This window comes from Talpa europaea, assembly GCF_964194135.1.
Source record: "Talpa europaea genome assembly, chromosome: 3".
Lineage (NCBI taxonomy): Eukaryota > Metazoa > Chordata > Mammalia > Eulipotyphla > Talpidae > Talpa > Talpa europaea.
Genome location: NC_140069.1, coordinates 230,594 through 251,474, shown reverse-complemented (window position 1 = coordinate 251,474; position 20,881 = coordinate 230,594). Strand labels below are relative to the sequence as shown.

The window sequence follows — 20,881 nt, the reverse complement described above, 5'->3', positions numbered from 1 at the left end:
ACCCACCCATGGGCGTCCGCCGCTGCAGGACAGATGGGCCAGTCCACGGGGGTGTCGCCCTACTGAGGGCTGGGACAACCTCCAGACTGCGCAGGAAGCGCCGGGTGGGCAGCAGAGGCCAAGGGGCTCGTGGGCTCCAGGGCCCAGCTGCCCCAGCCTGACCGTCCGTGTCTGGTGCCAGGGCCCAGGATGGCCTGCTTGTCTCTGCCAAGGCGGTAGGGTCGTGTGTCTGGAGGGAGGAAGGTACACGGGGCCTGGACACTGAGGCCCCGTCCCCCACGCCTGACCTGTCCTCCCTCCGCCCAGGGCCTGTGGGGGATGCCAAGCACAGATCCTGGGAGGCCTGCCACCCAGCCAGGGGTGGCACCGCGTTCCCTGGGAAGCCCACCTGGCCAGTGCACTCCAGGCAGCTCCCGGGGTGGGCTCGGGCTGCAGGGGGTCAGGCTCTGGGCTCCCTGCAGAGCAGTCCACTGGGGCAGAGCCAGTGGCACCCCGGGGGGGACACAGCAGAGACGAGGAGGCCGGGCCTCCTTGGGGAGCAGGGCAGGATAGCGGGCACCTGGGCAGTCACTCCTCCCCCGTAGCGACCTCAACAAGTGGCAGAGTCCACCCTGGGGGTCTCTTCAGGCAGGTGGCCTCTCCCTGGGGTGTCCTGCACCTCCCAGCCCCTCCCCTGCCCAGCAGCCAGCCAGACGTGGACCCCCATAGCCCACCAGGCCGTGGCTCCAGCCAGGTGGGGAAGCAGCTGGAGGACCAGGCTCTGCTGTGGCTCCTTTTCCCAGTTCCGATTTCCTTTAAAAAAAAAAAGATTTAAATAAATTTTTTTAAAAATTAAAAGATTTATTTATGCACAGAAGAACTGGGGTGTGGGGGGTGAGAGGACTCCCCAGAGACAGTGGGGACAGAGCAGGCGGATCCACTGACACTGCTGAGGGGCGCAGCGGGGAGGCAGGCGGGCTCTGCTGCGCTGTGTTGCGTCTTAACCCCTCGCTCTCCTGGTTCTGATTTTCCTCTCAAGGGATGAGGGCTTCGCTTGGTCAGCTTGTGGCCTGGAAGCCCCGCCCAGGGGACGGGTGGCCCGGCCCCCGGGGCAGGCCACCCGGCCAGCCGTGCCTACGCCAAGGGCCCTGGGCACGAGTTGGTGGTCGTCAATCTTTCATGGTTACGTCCAATTATTCTTTGCCTTTATTTTTTAATATCCAAAAGGGAAAGGTTGTTCTAAAAATAGGAAAGGGGAGCCTCCCTGGGGGTACAGCGGGTTGAGCACAGCGCTGTGAAGCTGTCCGCGGCCTCTGCAGCACAAGTTCGATCCCAGCCGGCCAGGGAGCTGCCCACAGGGTACGGCAGACCCTTCCTGTCTCCCTGCTGCTCCCCTCAGCAGTGGGTTTCAGTGGATCCGCCTGTTCTGCTCCCCGCTCTGTCTCTGGGGAGGCCTCTCACCCCCACACTTCTGGCCTGCACCCCAGTTCTATACAAAATAAAAAAAAAATCTTTAAAAAAAATTGTAATTACTGGTGTTTCCAATGTAAAAGTGCAATTGCTGGGGCTGTGACTGAGGTGTCCATGAACACCCCCTGTGACCTCTCCAGCCGTGACCCCGGGGCTGTGACACCCCCTCCCTGGCTGTGACCCGGGGGGTCTGGGGCATGGCTTAGACATTTTGGGGGACACTGCCCCTCGTCCCATCCCTTTTCTGTCTGCACAAGCGCCGTCCTGAAAACACTGCAGCTCCGTGTCCATTCACGGTGTTTGCGGGACTCGGGTGTCAGCACACCCGGGGCAGCCGGGGACCCCAGATTGTCAGGGCGCAGTGCTAGGGGGTTGGCTGCCGCTGCACAAAGGCTGACAAGCAGACGCCCAGTGTGGAAGGGGTTACTGGGGCAGGTGGGCAGAGGGCACTTCTGAGGGCTGTTAATGGCCCCCAATACCCGCCCCCGTGGGTATACCCCCCCCCAGGCAGGGTCAGCCGAACAGGCGGGGGTTTGGGGCTCTTTCTGGGGTTTTGGTGGGCTGGCGTGGAGGTCATAGTGGACCCAGGAGGTCATAGGGGGCCCAACCATCCAGTTTTGGGGAACTGACTCCAAACCACACCTGCAGGGACAAGACGCCCCCATCCCCAGGGCCCTGTGCCCTGCCCTGCCCTGCATCCTGGGGGGTGCCAGCCAGCACTGCCCGGCCCACTGCCCCTCCCCCACAGGCCAGTGCAAGGAGGGGACCAACCTGAGGAGGGCGGGGCAGCCTCCCCACAGCTGCCTGACCCCCTGGGAAAGGACCTGGGGTCTGGGAGATCAGGTTGGAGTTTGATGGCATTGGCTGAAAGTGCTTTGGGGTGAAGCAATGTTTGCTTGGCTGAAGCTTCCAGCTGGTCACAGGCAGTTCGCCCAACGGGCCGGAGGCTTCCTCTGGCCGCCTGGGCCCGGCGTCTGTCCGCGGCCCCTCCGCTGGGCCCGGCGTGCGGGACTCCGCTCAGACGCTGCTGAGTCTCCCGGCGGCCTGGGCGTAAGCCTCGGAGGGATTCGCACGAGCGTCTTCTCTCTCGTGCTCTTGGGGTCTCACGCAGTTTACCCCCCAGGCTTGGCCTCACGTGTGCCCCAGCCCAGCAGATGCCGGTCAGCCGCATCTGTGCCCTGCCCCTCACTCCCGTGGTGTCACCCCAGAGGTGGGCGCTTCCAGGCCAGCCTGCTGGGACACGCCCCAGGGGCCATGGGGGCGGGTCTGGACACACAGCCCTGGGAGGGGTGGGGTCCACTGCCAGGCCCAGACCCCTGGACCCCAGGCCTGCTCCCCAGCCTTCGTGCTGCGGCGGCCAACCCCCTAGCGCTGGGCCCTGGCAGTCTGGGGTCCCCGGCGCCCCGGGTGGGCTGACACCCGAGCCCCTCAGACATGGTGAAAGAGCGGTCAAGACCCGACCCGGCCTCCTGTTCTAAGTGGGCTCCGCCACCCGCGTGGGGACAGACAGCGCAGCGCCAGGTCGGGCCGGGGGTGGACGGGGCGCACCGCGGGGAGCGCGGGCGGGCGAGGGGGCTCGGCGAGCGGAAGCAGGTCCAGCCGGGCGCCTGCCTCACCCGCCTCGCCCTGCCCGGCCAGGCTGCCGCCTGAGGGCCCGGCGAGGCAGGCCTGGGAGGGGCAGCACCGGCCAAAGGCCCCCGGGGTCACCTCCCCGGGCCGCCCCGCCTCTGCCTCCTTCCCCAGCCCCGGGGCCAGCGGTTTCCCACCGGCCCTGCCCCGGGGCGCCCGTGGTCACCCTCCCTCGACCCCCGCCCCTCTCCCGGCCCTGCCAGCGGCTCCTCCAGGCTGGCTCGCCCTCCCCGGGCGGGCAGGGGCCCGACCCCTCCCGCGGACTTCACACCGTCACGAGCCCCCGGGGGCGCCGCGGGGAGGCCGGGGGCTTCTCGGGGGCCCTCTCTGGAGGACCAGCTTCCGGGGGGGCGCTGGAAGCGGGGGCCTCGGCGGGCCCGGGGGTGCGGCGGGGCGCGCGGGGCAGCGGCGCGGGAGGCCGCCTCGCTATTGGACAGCCGAGAAAGGGGGGCCCCGAGCCTCGAGGGTCCCGCCGCCCCGCGCCGGGCGGCGAACCCCGCCGGTCGCCGCCAGGGGGCGCTGCGCACGGCCGACCGCGCGTGCGCACCGCGCCGCTCTCGCGGGGGCTGCCGGGCCGGGCCACGCGCCTGCGCGGACCAGCGGAGCCGCCGGAAATGTGGCGACCGGTGAGCGCCCCCCGGCCGGCCCCCGCCGGCCCCGCGCCCCCCGCGCCCCGCGCGCCCCCCGCGCCCTCGCGCCTCCGGGCGCGGCCCCAGCCCCCGAGTCCGTCCTGCAGCCGCCGTCCCGGGGCGCCGCGGCAGAGCCCCCGGGCGCGCGCCCCGAGAAAGTGCCCCCCGGAGCGCGCCCCGCGGGCGTGCCGGCCCCCCCGCCCCGCGCCGCCCCGCGCCGCCCCGCGGCCCCCCGAGGCCCGCGCGCTCCCGCCCCGGCGCCTGGGGCGAGGCCGCCCCTCGGGTTGGGCTGCGGCCCCGCGGCGCCTGGCGCTGGCTTGTCGCTTTTTTTTTCAAGGTTTCCTTGTTTCTGCTGCAAGAGCTGGGGTGCAGGCCAGAGCTGCGCCGGGACAGGGCGCCCCAGACAGAGCGGGGGGCAGAGCAGGCGGGGCCCCTGACACACACCGCGGAGGGGACACGGGGGGGGGGGGTGTGCTGCGCGGTGTGGGCAGCTCCCTGCCCGGGGTGGACTCGGGCCGCAGCGGCTGGGACAGCCTCGTGGTGCTGAGACTGACCCTGCGCCCCCAGAGGGACCCTGGCCTTGCCGCTTTAGATGTCCGGGTGCAGGTGGCCGGTGCAGCGCCGGCAGGGGTGAAGGGTGCAGCGGCTCCTCTGGGCATCAGGTAGGGGCCTTGGCCCCTGGCACGCCTGTGGGCCGCGGAGCTGGAGTGTCCACTCGGCTCCAGCATCCTGGGGGTCAGCTGTGGCGGCGGCGGCCACAGGGCTGTGTCTGGCTGGGCCCAGCCTGGCCTGAGGCCAGCGAGTCCGGGGCGCCCACTGCCCTGTGGTGTCCAGGCTCCAGGGCCTCGGCCTCGGGTGGCTCCATCTGCAGCCCCTTTGCCCCCTTGCGGGGAGTGAGCTGAGTTTGGGGCGCACTCTGCGGGCGGTCCTGCTCCGCCACTGGAGACTCAGCGGAGGGGTGTGCCCAGAGGGCCTCCTGGTGCAGTGCCCTGGCACCCAGCTCCGCGTGCCCTGCCGGCCCTGGGTGCTCCTACCTTCCAGCAGCCTCGTGGCTCTCGGGCGGCCGGAGGTCCGCTGGGGACGGTTGGAAGGTCCTGCACCCCGTGTGCAACAGCGGGCGCCTGAGCGGCCTGTCCGCATGGGGGCCTGCCCCTTCCGCAGCGCCCACACCTGCGAGTCCTACCCGGGGCTGCTCTGGCCCTTGCCGGCCAGCTGTGGGCCCTCGGGGCCCCCCTATCCAGCCAGCACCACCCACTCCGCAGGGCCTGCAGAGCCCACGCCCCGTGCCCCCAGGGCCCTCTGGTGAGGACACAGGTGCGCAAGGGACATGGCTACCGGGCGGTCTGTGATGCCAGGGCCCGTCAGGGTCCTTGTTGTGGAGCTCGTGGGGAGTCGAGCTGGAACCCTCAGCTCCCTGGGCGTGAAGCTCCCAGGAGCCCTCCCCGCCCTAGTGCCCAGGCCGTGGGGGCGGCAGCCCCGGCCCCGGCAACTCCTGCTGCGTGAGCCAGACGAGAGTTTCAGCGTCTTTGTCTCCGGTGACTTTCACGAGGGCCTGGGGGCACAGTCCCCGAGCTGGGTATCCCCGCAGACCCTTCTCCCCGCTCTGCCGGGGTCCCGCGGCAGGATGGCCGCCTGCTCTGTTCTGCTCTCCTGCTGCCGCTGACCTTGCCGCGTGCCCGGGCTGCCCGGCAGGGGAGGGGGCAGCTGGACGGACAGGGCCGGGACCCGGGTGCCCGGCTGGCGCCCGTGGCCGAGTGGCTCAGCGCAGCCTTCAGCCAAGCCTGGGATGGGGCCTCCGTGGGGGCGCAGGGGTCGGTCTCACACTGCCAGGCTGTCCCAGCCACTGCGGCCGGAGCCCTATCCCCGGCCAGGGAGTGACCCACGGGGCGCAGCGGACCCCCCCTGTCTCCCCGCTGCCCCTCAATGGTGTGTCTCAGCGGACCCGCCCGTTCTGCTCCCCACTGTCTCTGGGGAGCCCTCTACCCCACCCCTCTGGCCTGCACCCCAGCTCTTGTATGTGTAAATTAATCTTAACGAAAAAAACCCTGGGATCAGGTGGCCCCTGTGGCCCCCACCTGACCCCTCCTGCCCAGCCCCCTCGGCTCCCGGCTGCTCTCTGGCCTGGAGCAGCCCCCACGGCTCCCCGGGGTGCAGGCAAGTGTCCCCCCGGGGCCTGTGCCCGGGCCCTGGGGAGTGTGTGGTGGGGTGGGTCATGGCCGCCCGCAGGTCCAGGATGGGGGGTGGCCTTGTCCGGAGGCCACTGGCCCCTGCTCATGGTGCCCCCTCGCCCGCCCCACCCCTGCAGTTGCAGCTGTGCCGCTTCCACGCAGCCCTGCTGCAGCCCCCGGCCGCGCCCTGGCCAGCCCCCACCGCCCTCCTCAGGAGGACACTCAGCGCCCCGCCAGCCAGGGGTCAGTGGTGAGTTCCCCGCCACCCTGTCCAGTGCAGGGGCCTCTGGGGGGGTGGGGGTAGAGCCGGGCCGTGAGCACACTGGGGGAGGGGGGGCGCGAAGGCCGCTGGGCAGGGACCTGAGCCCTGCCGGACACCTGCTGGTGGATGTGCCGCCCGCGGCTGCCCGTGTCTGGGGCAGGCTCGCCAGAGGCCACGCGCGTCGCCTGCGCCTCCCCGTGGGACGGTGGCCCCGGGAAGGGCCAGCGGGCGGTGACCGGGCCCGGCCTCCCCGCAGGTCCTGGCGGCTGCGGCCCGTGTGGAGGAAGGTGCTCCCGGCCGCGGCGGTGGGGCTGCCCCTGCTGCTGGGCGTCCACTATGTCAGCGCCGCGCCCCAGGAGAGGAGGCGGATGCGGCTGGTGCTGGACGGCCTCGGGCGCTTCAGCAGGTCTCTGCTCCGGCCCGCGCAGCCCCTTCGCCTGGGAGGGCCCTGGGTGCCGCAGGGCGGCCGCCGCTTCATCTTCCTTCTGGTTCCCTCACCCCCGCTTCACAAGGGGAGTGCGCGTGGGGAGGGGACCCCACTCCTGCCTCACCGGGAGCCTGGGCTTCTGGGGCGGGCTGGAGGTCCAGGCGCGGCCAGAGCAGCGGATCCACCGCGTCTCCCTGCCAGTCCGCGGGCGGCTTCCTGGGGCCTCCGCTGCCTCCGGCAGGTTCCGGGGTGCTGGCTCGGTGGCCCCCTCAGGGTCTGGCCCGCGCAGCTGCTGCAGAGCGCTCTGGGCGCTGCCCGCGTCCCCCGAAGGTCGGCCGGCGCCCGGCTGGGGTGGAGGAGGCCGGATCCCCGCGGCTCCAGGTGGCCGCGCGGCCCCTCTGCTGGCTTGGGGGGCAGAGCCCGCCAGACGGGTCGAGCAGCGCCCTGGCGTCTGCCCCGGGCCCCTTAATTTTAACTTTTTAGTATCATCTGGGGTCTCTGCCGCTTTGTTGTGGATACAGCTTCGGCGCCCAGGAGAGGGGGAACAGTAAACACAGAACTTCTTTCCAGACAGCGGCGCTCGTCACCACGCCCGTCACCCGAGCCGCCTGCGGGTGGCCTGGCCCCTGCGTCTCCCCTGCTCCGCCCCTGCCCGCCGGCCGGGCCCTCCCGGCCTGGGGTCCGCTCTCAGGCCGGCGCCCTTGGCGCCCAGCCGGCCCCTCTGCAGGGCGCCGCCCCACTTTCCTCCCTGGAGGGCCGCTCTGCTGCACCCCCCTTGCGTCTCCTACATGGGCGGGTGCATGTGCCCTGCCTGCGTGCGCGCCCCGCTGGGTTCTGTCAGAGCCTCGCGCTCCGGGGCTTCCCACTCCCAGGCCTGCTGGCGCCGGCCCCAAGCCCGGTGAGGGCACCTGCTGCCCCTCTGCGTGGTGGCCGGGCCGGGAGCGCCTGCCTGCGCGCTCCCCGCACACGGCCACGCGGGGCGGCTGCGGGGCAGGCGCGGGGGGTCCACGCGTCAGGCACTTGCTGACCTTGCTACCTGGCATCCACCCGTGACCAGGCAGAGCCCACAGCTCCAGGCTGGACCCTGGCCGGGCCTCCTGCTTCTGGGAAAGCGCTCGGCCGGGGGCCTCATCACTTGCTCCCGGCCTGGGAGGCGTGACCGCGGGCTGGACAGGGCCGGGAGGACCAGGGCCTCGAGCAGGGTCTGTCCTCTGCCCCGGCGCCGCCCAAGCCCAGCAGCGGGGCTCACTGGCCTCTGCCGCAGGTCCCTGCGCGTCGGCCTGCAGATCTCCCTGGACTACTGGTGGTGCGCTAACGTCACGCTGCGGGGCGTGGAGGAGGTTTGTCCCCACGTCTGGGCTGAGGGTGCTGCCCAGGGGCGCCGGAGGAGGCGCCCGCCCACCCCGTGCCTTCCCTCCATCCGGGTCAGAACAGCCCGCGGTACGCCGAGGTGATGTCCGCGTGTCACCAGAGGGCGGCTGACGCCCTGGTGGCGGGGGCCATCAGGAACGGGGGCCTCTACATCAAGCTGGGCCAGGGGCTCTGCTCCTTCAACCACCTGCTGCCCCCCGAGTACATCCAGACGCTGCGCGTGCTGGAGGACAAGGCCCTCACGCGGGGCTTCCGGGAGGTGAGTGCGGCCTCCGGGCGTGGGGCCCGGGCCTGGGGCCCGGCCCCGCTGACCGCGCGCCCCTGCAGGTGGAGGAGCTGTTTCTGGAGGACTTCCAGGCACTGCCCCACCAGCTCTTCCGGGAGTTCGACTACCGGCCCATCGCCGCCGCCAGCCTGGCCCAGGTGCACCGCGCGCGGCTGCAGGACGGCACTGCCGTGGCAGTCAAGGTGCGCGGGTCGCCCCGCGTGGGGGGGGCTGGGGGGCAGCGGGCAGGCCCCACAAGCCCCCCCGCCCCGCGCAGGTGCAGTACATCGACCTGCGGGACCGCTTCGACGGGGACATCTACACTCTGGAGCTGCTGCTGCGGCTGGTGGAGCTCATGCACCCCAGCTTCGGCTTCGGCTGGGTGCTGCAGGTGGTGCTGCCGGCAGGGCGGGCGGGCGGGCGGGCCGACGCGCAGCCTCCACACGTCCCCCGACAGCCCCTGGTCTCTAGGACCTGAAGGGGACCCTGGCCCAGGAGCTGGACTTCGAGATGGAGGGCCGGAACGCCGAGCGCTGCGCGCGGGACCTGCAGCACCTGAGCTACGTCGTGGTCCCCCGTGTCTACTGGGACATGTCCAGCAAGGTGGGCTGCGGCCCGGGTGGGGGCGGGGAGGCCCCGGGCCTGCGAGCTCAGCCGCCGGCTCTCTCCTAGCGCGTGCTGACGGCCGAGTTCTGCGAGGGCTGCAAGGTCACTGACGTGGAGGCCATCAAGGCCATGGGGCTGGCGGTGCCGGACGTGAGTGCTGTGCGCAGGCGGGGTGCGGGGCATGCCGTTTGTGCGCACGGGGTGAAGGCCGCGTGCCCTGTCCTCGCCTCAGATCGCCAGGAAGCTCATCCAGGCCTTCGCGGAGCAGATCTTCTACACGGGCTTCATCCACTCCGACCCCCACCCAGGCAACGGTAGGGAGCGGGTGGCGCTGCGCGCGGGGGTGGGCGGCGCTGGTGGGGCAGGGGCAGGCGCGCAGCCCCAGCCCACGGGCCTTGCCCCCTAGTTCTGGTGCGGAAGGGGCCGGACGAGAAGGCACAGCTGGTGCTGCTGGACCACGGGCTGTATCAGTTCCTCGATGAGAAGTAAGGGGGGAGCTGGGCCGGGGGCCTCCCCGCTGCCGCTGCCCTAACGCCCCACGCTCACTGCCGAGTGCCCCGCAGGGACCGGACGGCGCTGTGTCAGCTGTGGCGGGCCATCATCCTGAGGGACGACGCTGCCATGAAGGCGCACGCGGCTGTGCTCGGGGTGCGAGGTGAGGCCGGGCCTCGGGGCGGGGTGGGCGGCCTGGCTCAGCCCCCCACCCCAGACTACTTCCTGTTCTCCGAGGTGCTCATGCAGCGGCCGGTGCGCCTGGGCCAGCTGTGGCGCTCGCACCTGCTGAGCCAGGAGGAGGTGGCCTACATGCAGACCATGGCGCGCGAGCACTTCGATGACATCATGACCGTGCTCAAGGCGCTGCCGCGCTCCATGCTGCTGGTGCTGCGCAACATCAACACGGTGCGCGCCATCAACACGGGCCTGGGCGCCCCCGTGGACCGCTACTTCCTCATGGCCAAGAGGTGGGCAGCGACGGCGGAGGTCGGGGTGGTGCGTGCGGCCCCCATGGCGCTGACCCCGTGCCCCCGGCAGTGCGGTCAAGGGCTGGAGCCAGCTGGTGGGCACCGTACGCCAGGGCTTCTACGGGGCGAGCCTTCTGCGCCCCCTCAGGGTCCTCTGGGAGATGTTCAAGTTTGAAGTGGCCCTGAGGTGAGTACCCGGGAGGGGGGGGGCGGGGCTGGGGCTGCCCCTGCCCTGACCTCTTGGCCCACCCACCGCAGGCTGGAGATCCTGTCCATGCGGCTCACCTCCCTGCTGGTTCGGACCCTGGTCTACCTGGGCTTCATGCAGGAGCCCGAGGGCCTGTATGAGTACCTAGAGGCCTAGGGCGGCCGGGCGGGAGGACGAGGACATGGACTGCGCCGGGCCTGTGGATGGAGCCAGCTGCGGCGGGAAGGGTGGACACCCCGAGACCTGGGGGCTGGGTCAACTGTGGCCTGTGGCCGAGAGCAGGGGGACCTGTGGGGCTCGGACCACGACCTGCAATGACCACATGCTTTTCTCAAATCAAATCTTTCATGTTTGTGTTTTGTACAAAAAAGGTGTGGGGTGGGGGCCAGGGCCGGCCAGGCGTCTAGAAGTGGGCGGTCACTCGGTCGGTCTCCAGCAGGTCGTCCAGGATCTGTGGGGAGGGGTCCGCGTGAGGGGTGGGGCGAGGGGGCGGGGCGGGGCCACGCGGGCAGGGCGGGCGGGGGCTCACGATGTCCGGCGTGGTGCCGATCTTCTTGGCCAGCTCGCCGCGCTCCATGGTGCTCAGGTACAGGTAGCGGTTGAGCAGCTCCCCGTCCAGCACGTTGCGCACAGCGTTCTGGAGGATGCGGCGGTCCACGTGCAGCATCCTGGGGACAGGCGGGCCGGTGAGGGCTGGCAGGGTGGGGCGGGACGGGGCGGGCAGGCCGCGGGCTCACCGGAAGGCGCGGGGGTTGAGGCCAGCGTGGTGGGGCAGCATGGTGGTCAGCGCATTCTGCAGCATCAGCAGCCGCCGATACGTCTTCTCCTGCATGGGCAGCAGGAGCCCGATGCCGCCGTCCAGCGTGGCTGCGGGAGGGGCATGTGAGCCACCGGGCCCCGGGCACACCTGCCCGCCCCACCTGGTACTCACCGAACCACGTGATGTGCTTGTTCTCCCACACCACTGACTTCTTGCTGGGGCCCTCGGCGGCGCCCCGGCACGGGGTCCTCCAGAAGGTGTTGACGTGGGCGCCCACGTGGAAGTCGGCGCGGCGCAGCAGGCGCATGCCCCCGAAGCTCTCCTTGGCTGCAGAGTGTGGGTCAGGGTCCCGCCGGCCCCGCCCCGCCCCGCCCCGCCCCGCCCCCGGCACGCTCACCTTCCGGCAGGTACATGTACACCATGAGGTTGCGGTCCCGGTCAGACACTGCGGAGCAAAGCCCAGTCAGCCCAGTCAGCCCGGCCCCGCCCAGCCCCTGCCCCAGCCCGTGCTGCTCCGCCGGGGCTCACCCAGGAAGCCCAGCTGGGCGTTGTCCACCATGAAGTCCACGCTGTACACCTCCAGGGGCTTGGCATCCTGGGGACAGCGGTGGTCAGGGGGGGGACCGGGGAGGGGGGGCCGGGGCATGCCCGCCCGCCCGCCCGCCCGCCCGCCCACACCGCCGGTACCCGGGAGACCAGGCTCAGCGTCTTGCTCTCCTCCTGGTAGCGCAGCAGGGAGATGCTCTTCATGACGTCGGCGGCCAGGATGAAGTTCTTGACACTGATCATCTGGTGGATGTACAGCTGCGTGTCGATGAAGGCCATGCCCGTCAGCTCGCTGGCCCGCAGGCTCCACAGGAAGATCTGCGGGGGGGGGGTCGGGGGGGGCAGTGAGCGGGGGGCGGCCAGCGGCAGAGGGGGCAAGGCAGGTGGGCAGGGCTACCTTCTGGCCGATGGCCGACACCAGGTGGCCGTTGCAGTGACACAGGGCCGTCACGGGCCCTTTCTGCTCCTTCTCGTACAGGACCTTGAACTTGTTCTTGGTTAGGGGCTGGCCAGGCTCAGGCACCACCTCAATCACATCCATGATCAAGATCTGCCGGGAGGGTGGTGGCTACCGCAGGACTGTGGGGGAGGGGAGGGGAGGCGAGGGGAGCCCACCCACCCCCAGGCCCGCCCCACACTCACCCGCCCGCGGCACGTGACCTCCTCCCCCTGCATGAGGCAGGTCCCCGCGGCCACGTAGCCCTTGAGGCCAGACACGGTCTCCTCACTGCGCAGCGACACCGTCTTCATGCAGGTCACGTGCTCCCACTCCTCCAGCTCAATCCTGCGGGCAAGGGTCAGGCGCAGGCTGGCAGGACACAGCCCAGGCCCCGCCACGGGCCCCGCCCAGGTCCAGCCTCACCTGGCATTGGGGATGGCCTCCCAGCTGACGGGAGAGATGAGCTGGATGGAGAAGGCCTCCTGCTGAGGGTGGATGTAGCGGTCATCTGCAGGGACAGGGCAGTGGTCACGGGCTGGAGTGGTAAGAACCACGGAGGACAGCGCAGCAGCGGCTCGAACCTCTCTCGATGGTCTCGAACTCCTTCTCCTCGCCGGTCATGCGCGGGATCCGCGTGCAGGGCGTGTTGGTGCTGGTGGCCACGGCGTACACCTGGGGAGGCAGGTGTCACCCCGCAGGCGCCAGTCCCACCCCGTCCCCACCAGCTCCGTCCCGCCCCCGCGGCCCGCCATACCTTGGACTCCACGTGGTAAGCCACATAGTGGGCCGTGCAGCGCAGGGGGATCTTGCGGACAGGCCAGGGGGCGTCGTAGGACAGGTAGGCGGGCAGGACGCTGATCCGCAGCTCGCCCTGGGGGCGGGGGCGTGAGGCCGGGCACAGGGCCCAGCCAGGGCCCAGGCTTCCCCAGACCCGCTGCCCTGCCCTGGACTTCCCGTGCCTTCTCCCAGGCCGGCTCGGGCTGTGGTCTGGGTTGCAGACGCCTAGATCCCTCTCTCAACAGCCCGCCCACTCCATGGCCACCCAGTGGCCTGCAGCAGTCACTGGACACAGACTCAGCATGAGCCCTGCTCTGGTCCTGGGGCTCTGTCTGGCTCTGCCCAGCCCAGGCTGCAGCCCCCATGCCTGACCTGCCCAAATTAAGCCACAGGCCCACCTTCTTGGCCCCGGACCCAGGCACAACACCCACCCCAAGTGAAGTCCAGGGCCGCCAGGGTCTCAGCTCCGGGGTCAGCACCCTGCCCTGCCCCTAGCAGCGCCGGCCAATGTGGAGGCGTCACAGGCTGCAGGCGCCCCGTCCTACCTGTCTGTTGAAGTACAGGAAGCCACGGGGACAATTGACGTTGTGGAAGGGCGCGAAGGAGTCAATGGGGCCGTCAATGCCCATGGGGTGCAGCCGCAGGGCCCCCCGGCCAGTCACCAGAAGCCAGTGGGGAGCAGGGCCGCAGATGAACACCTGGGGGCGGCCCCGTAAGCAGGCTGCGGGGGCAAGGCCCGACCTCCCATGTCACCCACGTACCCCTGAGTAGCCGTAGATGTCCTCAAAGTAGCGGAAGCGGGCGACACGGCCGCGGGTGCCAGCCCCCTCCTCGGCGCTGCCCTCTGCTTTCTTCTTGGAGGGCTTTGGCTTCTTCTCGCGGAAGTTGATGTTGTGGGGCACCTACAGGGGCGCGCAGTGAGGGCCCAGCCCAGCCACCCCTCAGCCCCCCAGCCCCGCCCCCAAGGGCCGGCAGGGCACCTTCTTGAAGCGGACTTTGAGGTTGCCCTGGCCGAGCTGAGAGTCGTGCGGGAAGGCCTCATAGATGAGCAGCTCCTGGTCCACGTGCACCTGGGGCCACACAGGGTCAGTGGGGGCGGCGACGGGGCTAGCGGGGCGCCCTGCCCACACTCACCAGCAGGTAGGGTCGGCTCTGCCGGCTGCCCAGCGCCACCAGCAGCACCTCCTTGACCAGGGGCAGCTCCCCCTGGCGCGTGGCCTCCTCCTTGCGAGCCTCACCCTGCGCGGTGGGCTGCCCGAAGGAGCTGTCCACCAGGACGCGCTGGCCCACGGGGAAGTTCTTCACCAGGAACACCAGGCGCCAGTCTGGGAGCTGGTAGATCTGGGGGAATGCCAGGTCAGCTGCCGCGGGCGGGGTTGGGGGGTGGAGTGGGGCCTGGGCGGGCGCAGGAGGCGCACCCACCTCCATGGTCCCGTTCTCCCGCACCAGCAGGCACCAGTGGGTGGGGTCTGCGCGGAAGGGCGCAGGGTCCCGGTCGGCGGGGGGCTGGCTGCTCCTGCGGGGCTCCTCCTTGCTGGGGCTGAAGAGGGAGCCCGAGTCCCCGTACAGCATCTCCTCCTCGTCGTCCACCGTGGGGCTGGGGCGGCAGGCAGGTCAGGGATGTCCCGGCAGCGGGCCCCGCCGGCCCCCCGGCCCCCACGCACCTGGTCTCAGTTCCCGGGCCCTCTGCCTCCGAGCCACTGCGGCCCCCCAGCTCATCGCGGGCGCCCCCCAGGCGGCTCTCGGTCGTGAACATGCCACTCACGTCGCGGTACACGCAGAGTGTGATCACCCTGGATTGCTGCAGGGCGGCGGGGCATCAGCAGGGCAGGGTATTAGCAAGGCGGGGTGGTCAGCAGGCAGTCAGCAGGCGGGGGAGGGGGCGGGCGGGCCTACGTGGTGCAGCGGCGGCTTGTGCAGCGCCAGGCGGTGGTGGCGGCCACCATAGGAGTCGCTCTTGAGCAGGAACATGGTCACGTGGCCCTCGGCGCTCATGATGACCACATAAGGGTCAGCCACGGCGCACTGCACGATGGGGGAGCCCAGGTCCACGGGGATGAAGTGCAGCTGATTCACTGGGGGCACAGGGCAGGTCACCAGCAGCCGGTCCCGCCCCAGCCACCGCCCCTCCCCACCCCAGCCGCTGGCCCACCTCCTTCCAGCAGGCGGATGCCCAGCGGGGACACCTGCACGATGTAGCGGTTGTCCCCAATGTTGCCAGCGAAGACAGTGGGGCCCTGGGTGGCAAACCCGCTGGTGTCCAGCTCCATGATCTCCTGGCCTGTCTGCAGGATCTGTGGGGGGGGGGTGTGTGTGAGGTGAGCCCAGTACCTGCAGGACCCCCACCCTGGGACACCCCTCACCATGGTGGAGTCTTCCCGGCTCAGAATAAGGAACCCGTGCTTTCGCCCATCGTCATCTGCTTCCGGCGTGCTGGGCTCCTGCTCTGCCTCCTCCACCTTGGGTGTCTCCTCCTGTGAGGCGGAGGAGAGCACGGGTCCCTAGCCCGGCCAGGGCTGCAGGCAGAGCAGGACCCCTCACGCGGGCAGGCGCGACCACCCGAGGCAGCTCATCGGAGTCCTGCCCCCCTCCCGTCATGAGTAAGCGCCCCCCACAGCAAGCACCCCGCGCCCAGGCCACCTGCTCCTTCCGCACAGGGGCAATGACCGTCCACATGTCGTAGCAGCCGGGCAGCTCGAAGGTCGTCACCACCTGGGGCCGGATGCTCTTCTGGAATGGCCACGATGGGCTGTGAACCCCCAGGTCCCACCAGGAGGACACCCCACGCGCACCCGCACCCCACATGCACTCACACCCCACACACCTGCAGCACCGACAGAGCCCCGTTCTTCCCGTAGCCGGAGCACACCACGATCTCCAGGTCCGGCTCGGGGCTGTTCTGAAACTGCGCGGGGGCGGGGTGAGGATGGACCCCGCCCTGCCCCCCCATGGCCACCTCTGCCCATGCCCTACCTCCTCAGACAGGAAGGCGGGTTCGCCCATGGCGGCATTGGCACAGGGTCCGATGTTGAGGATGCTGTCGCACACCTGCAGGCACAGCCGGGTCAGCGCGGGCGGGCGGGCGGGCGGGCCCGCGAGCGGCCCCCAGGCTCACCTCGAAGGAGTAGGTGGCCAGCTGTGTGCCCGACTGGGCCTCGCTGCCGTAGACCTCTATCTCGTCCACCTCGTCCTGAGGAGCCGACTTGCCACCTGCAGCGGGAGCCCGTCACGGCCCGTCACGGCCGCTGCCCCCACCCCAGCGGCCGGCCTTCGGCTCACCTGACCAGCCCGCGGTGGCGTCCACGCGTTTCTTCTTTGAGGGAGGCTCCTCCTGTGAGGCAGGAGAGTGGTGAGCGGCCCACCAGGCGCTCCCGAAGGCCTCCCGATGGCTGGCACCCACCTTATCGGCGGCGTCGCGGCCGGTGCCCGCCGGGGGCTCCTGCAGCTTCTCGGTGTATTTGAGGAGCAGGGAGTTGCCCAGCCGAGAGCCGAGGAACAGGTACCCGGGCTCCATGGTGACCATCTGCGGGTGGGCGGAGGGTAGGCGCTGGCCACAGTGACCTCCCCCCACACCCCGCCCTCCCCCCGCCCACTTACGCTGGTGGTGAGGACGCTGGCGGCCGCCTTGTCGAAGTGGAAGGCCCGCACGCTGCGCATGCCATCCGTGACCAGGGTCAGCACGTAGCTGCAGGAGGGACAGCGTGCTGGGGCGGGTTCACCGGGGGGAGGGAGGGGGGCCTGGCAATGGGGCGCACTCACATCTCTCCACCCTTGAGCGAGATGACCATCTTGTCGTAGGAGATGAAGGCGGCCTGGGCACAGTCCAGGGTGATCCGCACGCCCTCCTGGGTGCCTGTGGGGGCGCCGTCAGGGCTCGGCAGACCCCATCCCGCCGCCCCCTGCCCGCCCGCCTGCCCTCCCGCCCACACTCACGCAGGGGGAAGGCGGTGGTGCCTGCGGTCAGGCTGTTGAGAGCCACGCCGTAAGGGGGGACGCTCTGGTTCAGGTACAGCAGGGAGTTGACAGCGAAGATCACCACCCCGCCTGGAGAGGGACGCCGGTGGGCGGGGCTCGGGACCCCCGCCCCCCGCCCCCACAGCCCAGCGCCTCACCTATGGGCTTGGGCACTGCCAGGGCCTGGGTGCAGTCGAAGGGCAGGCTGGTGAGCGACCAGATGACGGGGTGGACCTTCTGCGTGATGTTCAGGGAAATGGCCACGATGGAGCACGTGTCCTGCCGCACGGCCACGCGCCTGGGGGAGCGGGCAGTCAGCCGGGCGGGAGTGGAACCCTGCCCCCGCCCCGTCGCACCCTCCCTCCACCTCCACCCTCACCCGGGCCACGTCTGGTTGGGCTCGAACAGGATGAGCAGCGTGGGCTCGTAGTAGCCGTGCAGGAACTGCAGGTCCACGATGTTGAGCAGCTTCTCGTCCAGGGCGCGCACATCGATGATGTAGCTGGGCAGGAAGCTGGACCTCTGCCTGCAGGGCGGTGCTTCAGCGGGCTGCCTGAGGGGCTCCCCTGGCCCCCTCCCCCCCACCCGCTCCCCGACTCACCCTTCCCCCACGAGTCCCTCGTGCTCTTCGGCCAGGCTCTCCCTGCGGAAGGGCAGCACCACCAGCCGCGTGCCGTAGATGAGCATGGCCGCACAGCGCCCGTCTGGGTCCACGCGCACCCGTGGGGTGTGCACGTTCTGCACAAACCCGTCCTGGGGGGTGGGGGGCGTCAGAAGGGATGGGGAGGCTGGGGCTGCCGCAGGCAGGAGTAGGGGGGCCAGGGTGGGACTGGGGGGGGGGGGCTGGGAGGCTGGCCCTACCCGCAGCTCAGGCTCCTCGAAGTAGTGCAGAGACAGGGTCTTCAGGTCGTGGGTGCCAGGGTCGTACTCCACCACCGAGAGCTGGGCCAGAGACACCAGGGTCGTCTAGCGCCCACCCTCCCCAGGACCCAGCAGGGCTCCAGCCCTGCCTGCACCTCTGCCCCCCTGGCCCACGCCACCTTGGCATCCTTGAAACTCAGGAGCAGAGCGTCCCTCTTGGCACCTGCCAACTGCACGCTGGCCATGGACATGACGTTGCCGAAGAAGGAAAAGGAGGCCACCAGCTCCAGCTTTTCCCGGTGCTCGCGATGGGGCCGCCCCTCTGGGGAGAGGTCAGTGGGTGCAGGTCCGTCCCACATCTTGGCCCCAGCCAGGCCCAGGCAGGCCCCTAAGCTCACCTGTGCTCCTGTCATTCCTGGTTGAAGCCTGGGGGGTAAGGAGGTGGTGAGCGCACTTGGGAGGCTGGAGGGAGCAGCCCTTCTGGGTAGCCCAGGCCTGTGTGTAGGCCTCAGGTCGGCCCAGCCCCAGCCAGGACCCAGAGCCCCAGGGAGCGCCCTCACCACGCCCCCGCTGCTCACTGGAGGCTGCAGCTCTGCCCACCCCCAAACCTGCCTGGCTGTGCCCCCAGATTCACCCACACCCAGGCCGTTCTTACAAGACCCCAACCCAGAGGACCACCTAGCGTCTGCCAAGGGGCTCCAGGGCAGGGGTGAGGCCTCAGGGCGACCCTGCAGCCTGCAGTCCCCACCCCAGCTCCCGCTTCAGGCCAGCACCAGGTACTCCCTGCGTTCCGCTGGGCAAGGGGTGCCTGTCAGCCTCTGCGAGGCCTCAAGCACTGGAAGAAGTTGAGCCAGCACGGGGCACTCCTTCCGTGGGGGGAGGCAAAGGCATTCCCTTCTGACCCGGAAGCCCAACACCCCAGCTAGGCAACAGCAGCCACAAGCAAAGCAGTAGCACAGAGTGACGGGGAGCACAACAGGACTCGGGGTGTGGACGCTGCCACCAAGCACCGCAAGGAGGGTTCAGACCCCCAGGTAAGAAGGTACACCCCATCTGAGTAACCCGGACATCCCAGCTAGGACATGCGACTCTCAGAAGCATAAGCACCTAACTCTGGCTGCTGTCACCCTGAATGACAGGACAGAGACCACGAACAGAAGACTGCATGCTGGGGAAAAGCTCACCGCTGGGGGACGCACTGAACCTTGGGCCTCCCTGGGGGGCGCAGGGGTCAGTCTCAGCACCATGAAGCTGTCCCAGCCAATGTGGCCTGAGTGCGACCCCTGACCAGGGAGTGACCCACATGGCACAGCAGACCTCTCCTGTCTCGCCCGCTGCTCCCCTCAGCAGTGTGTTTCAGTGGATCTGCCTGTTCTGCTCCCCACTGTCTCTGTTGGGGAATCCTCTCACCCCCGCACCTCTGCACCCCAGCTCAAGTATGCATAAATAAATAAAATAAATCTTAAAAAATAAAACCACAGTCTGCTCATGTGCCTTGTAGGCCAGGGGGGCTGGGCCCTCCTGCCCCCAGTGATATTGTCTGGCCACTCCAGAGCTTGGCTCTTCCATTCAGAGACCAAGAACGGGCCCCTGAACCTCATGAGAAGCCCCTAGGGACTGACAGGAAGGCCAGGGGCCTGCGGGTCTGCTATAGCAAGACAACCAAGACATGCTGCTATTTTTGGGGAGCTTTATCAATTTCCATAAAGTACGACGAGCTTTTTCCTCCCTACAGACCACAAAGCTCTGGACAGAACATTACACCCTTTTCTGCAGTGCTTGCTTTGTCACGTATTTGTGCGTATTTACACACTTACTGCAAACACAAACACGCGGCCTGCGGTGGGGGGGGGATCCCCTGGCTGCCCCACCCTCTGCCTGCTGCACGGCCCCCTAGTTAATACGCTGGGCCTGCGCCCTGCTCGCGGGACATCCTGAGCACACAGGCCTTCTGAGCCCCACCCCACTCCCAGTCTCCCCCACCCCTGCACGGCTCCGGGCCGTGCACAGGCTGGTCACCCGCGGGTCCCCGCGCCTCACCAGCCCGAGAGGCGGCTCCCGCAGGAAGCCCGCGCGCCCGCCGGACTCCGCCTCCCGCAAGCAAGGCACCTGCCCTCCCTCCACGGGCGCTTTCCCGGCCTCACTAAGAGGAACTGCCCGGGGGGCGTCCCGACCCGACGGCGGCCTCCTCCGGCGGCCGGGAGCGGCCTTTCCCTGCAGCTCCCCCGACCGGCGGGCGGGAGCCGCGGCCGCCTCGTGCTCGGAGGCCCGGCGCGGGCGCCGGCGCCGACTCCCCGGCGGCCGTTCTCCCGCGCGGGCTGCGCGGCGGCCGCGGCACCGGGCGCCCCGCCGGGCCCCCCGGCGCCCCCGCCCCCCCGGCGCCCCGCGACGCCCGCCGGCCCACCTCGGCGTCGCGGTTGAGGCGGTACACGTAGAGCTGCGAGGTGCCGGCCACCACGAGGTTGCGCTCGCTGTTGCTGAAGAAGTTGCAGTACATGGCGAACTCCAGCCCGGTGGGCGGGTGCGCCTGCTTGTACACGGCGTACATGGCGCCGGGCCCGGGCTGCGCGGGCCGGAGGCGACAGGGTGAGAGGCCGCCCGCCCGCCCGCCGCGCCCCTGCCGGCCGCGCGCGCCCACCTGGCGGTTGGAGCCGGCGCGCGGGGGAGCGGGACGGCGCCGGACACGGTCCGGCCGCGCGCGGAGCCGAGCGCCGAGGTTCCGGGGCCCGCGCCTGCGCGGGGCCGCCGCGGGGCGACAGCGACCCCTGGCGGGCGGCGGCGGCGCGGCCTCGGCCCCCGACGCCCCGAGCGCCCCGCGGCCCGGCGGGGGCGGGGGCGGGGGCGGCCGGGCTGGGGCCCCGCTGCGCGGCCGACTCGGGGGAGGTCCCCGGGAGGCTCCCGCCCGGGGGCGCGAGGCCCGGGGGGCGCCGACGTCAGGCTGGGCCCCGCAGGTGGGACCCCGACTGCCCCGCGGGGGTCGGGGAGCGGGTCCGCGGGGCCCACCCAGGACCCCCACGGCCCTCGGGCCGGCTGCGCGCCCCCGCCCCGCGGCGCCCTCGCCCTGGGCGGGTCCCGGCCCGAGGGGCTGGGCTTAGCGCCCCAGGGAGTCGAGCGGGAAGCGAGCGCGGGGCTGCCTCGCCCCGACCCCGCCCGCGCGCCGCGTCTCCCCCTCGCCAGGCCCCGGCCCCGGCCGCTCTTGCGCTCCAAGAGCCGCGTTCGTGCCGGTGCCAAAGCCTGTGTCCTTGCCCTGCTCAGCGCATCGGCCCCGGACGGGCAGCGCAGCTCCGGCTCTGCTCAACAAGTTGCAAGAGGAGCAGGAAACCGCGCGCTCCGGCGACCCACGGCTGCCCCGCGCCCTGGGCCAAAGGTGCTGGGACGCCGCTGGCCCTCCCGGCTGGCCCTCCCGGCCCCGGGCGCCAAGCCCCCTCACAGGGAGGGGTCAGCGGGCCGCGCCGGACACTGTGTGTCTACCTGCCCACAGCATGCCCCCGCGGGGGGCACCCCAGTCCCCCAGTCCCTGCGCAGAACAGAGGCGCGACTGGCCTTAGGGCCACGGGGAGAGCTGGGC

General features: G+C 70.6%; 2 protein-coding genes across 2 annotated transcripts; one reads left to right on the top strand and one right to left on the bottom strand.

The window, feature by feature from the left end:
* The first annotated feature begins 3,675 nt into the window (after positions 1-3,675).
* ADCK5 (aarF domain containing kinase 5) lies at positions 3,676-10,317 on the top strand. The gene is made up of 14 exons (XM_084230202.1): positions 3,676-3,704; positions 6,013-6,125; positions 6,394-6,543; positions 7,829-7,904; positions 7,994-8,194; positions 8,263-8,403; positions 8,478-8,591; positions 8,672-8,803; positions 8,873-8,956; positions 9,039-9,120; positions 9,213-9,291; positions 9,370-9,768; positions 9,839-9,955; positions 10,027-10,317. Exons 1-14 carry the CDS (start codon positions 3,693-3,695, stop codon positions 10,130-10,132), a joined length of 1,806 nt encoding a protein of 601 aa, XP_084086328.1. The 5' UTR covers positions 3,676-3,692; the 3' UTR covers positions 10,133-10,317.
* An 11-nt stretch (positions 10,318-10,328) lies between these two features.
* On the bottom strand, positions 10,329-20,046 carry CPSF1 (cleavage and polyadenylation specific factor 1). Its single transcript, XM_084230201.1, has 37 exons — positions 19,718-20,046; positions 17,712-17,739; positions 17,493-17,635; positions 17,314-17,394; positions 17,054-17,205; positions 16,832-16,978; positions 16,611-16,750; positions 16,432-16,542; positions 16,258-16,351; positions 16,096-16,183; positions 15,899-16,021; positions 15,778-15,829; positions 15,614-15,708; positions 15,472-15,546; positions 15,323-15,403; positions 15,139-15,228; positions 14,862-14,972; positions 14,651-14,792; positions 14,395-14,573; positions 14,163-14,299; positions 13,921-14,095; positions 13,633-13,839; positions 13,479-13,568; positions 13,260-13,400; positions 13,044-13,196; positions 12,476-12,592; positions 12,303-12,393; positions 12,145-12,229; positions 11,925-12,066; positions 11,680-11,832; positions 11,424-11,600; positions 11,265-11,331; positions 11,134-11,181; positions 10,908-11,063; positions 10,714-10,843; positions 10,506-10,644; positions 10,329-10,427 (listed from the first exon to the last, which is right to left on the bottom strand). Exons 1-37 carry the CDS (start codon positions 19,859-19,861, stop codon positions 10,380-10,382), a joined length of 4,332 nt encoding a protein of 1,443 aa, XP_084086327.1. The 5' UTR covers positions 19,862-20,046; the 3' UTR covers positions 10,329-10,379.
* Between the last annotated feature and the right edge of the window lie 835 nt (positions 20,047-20,881).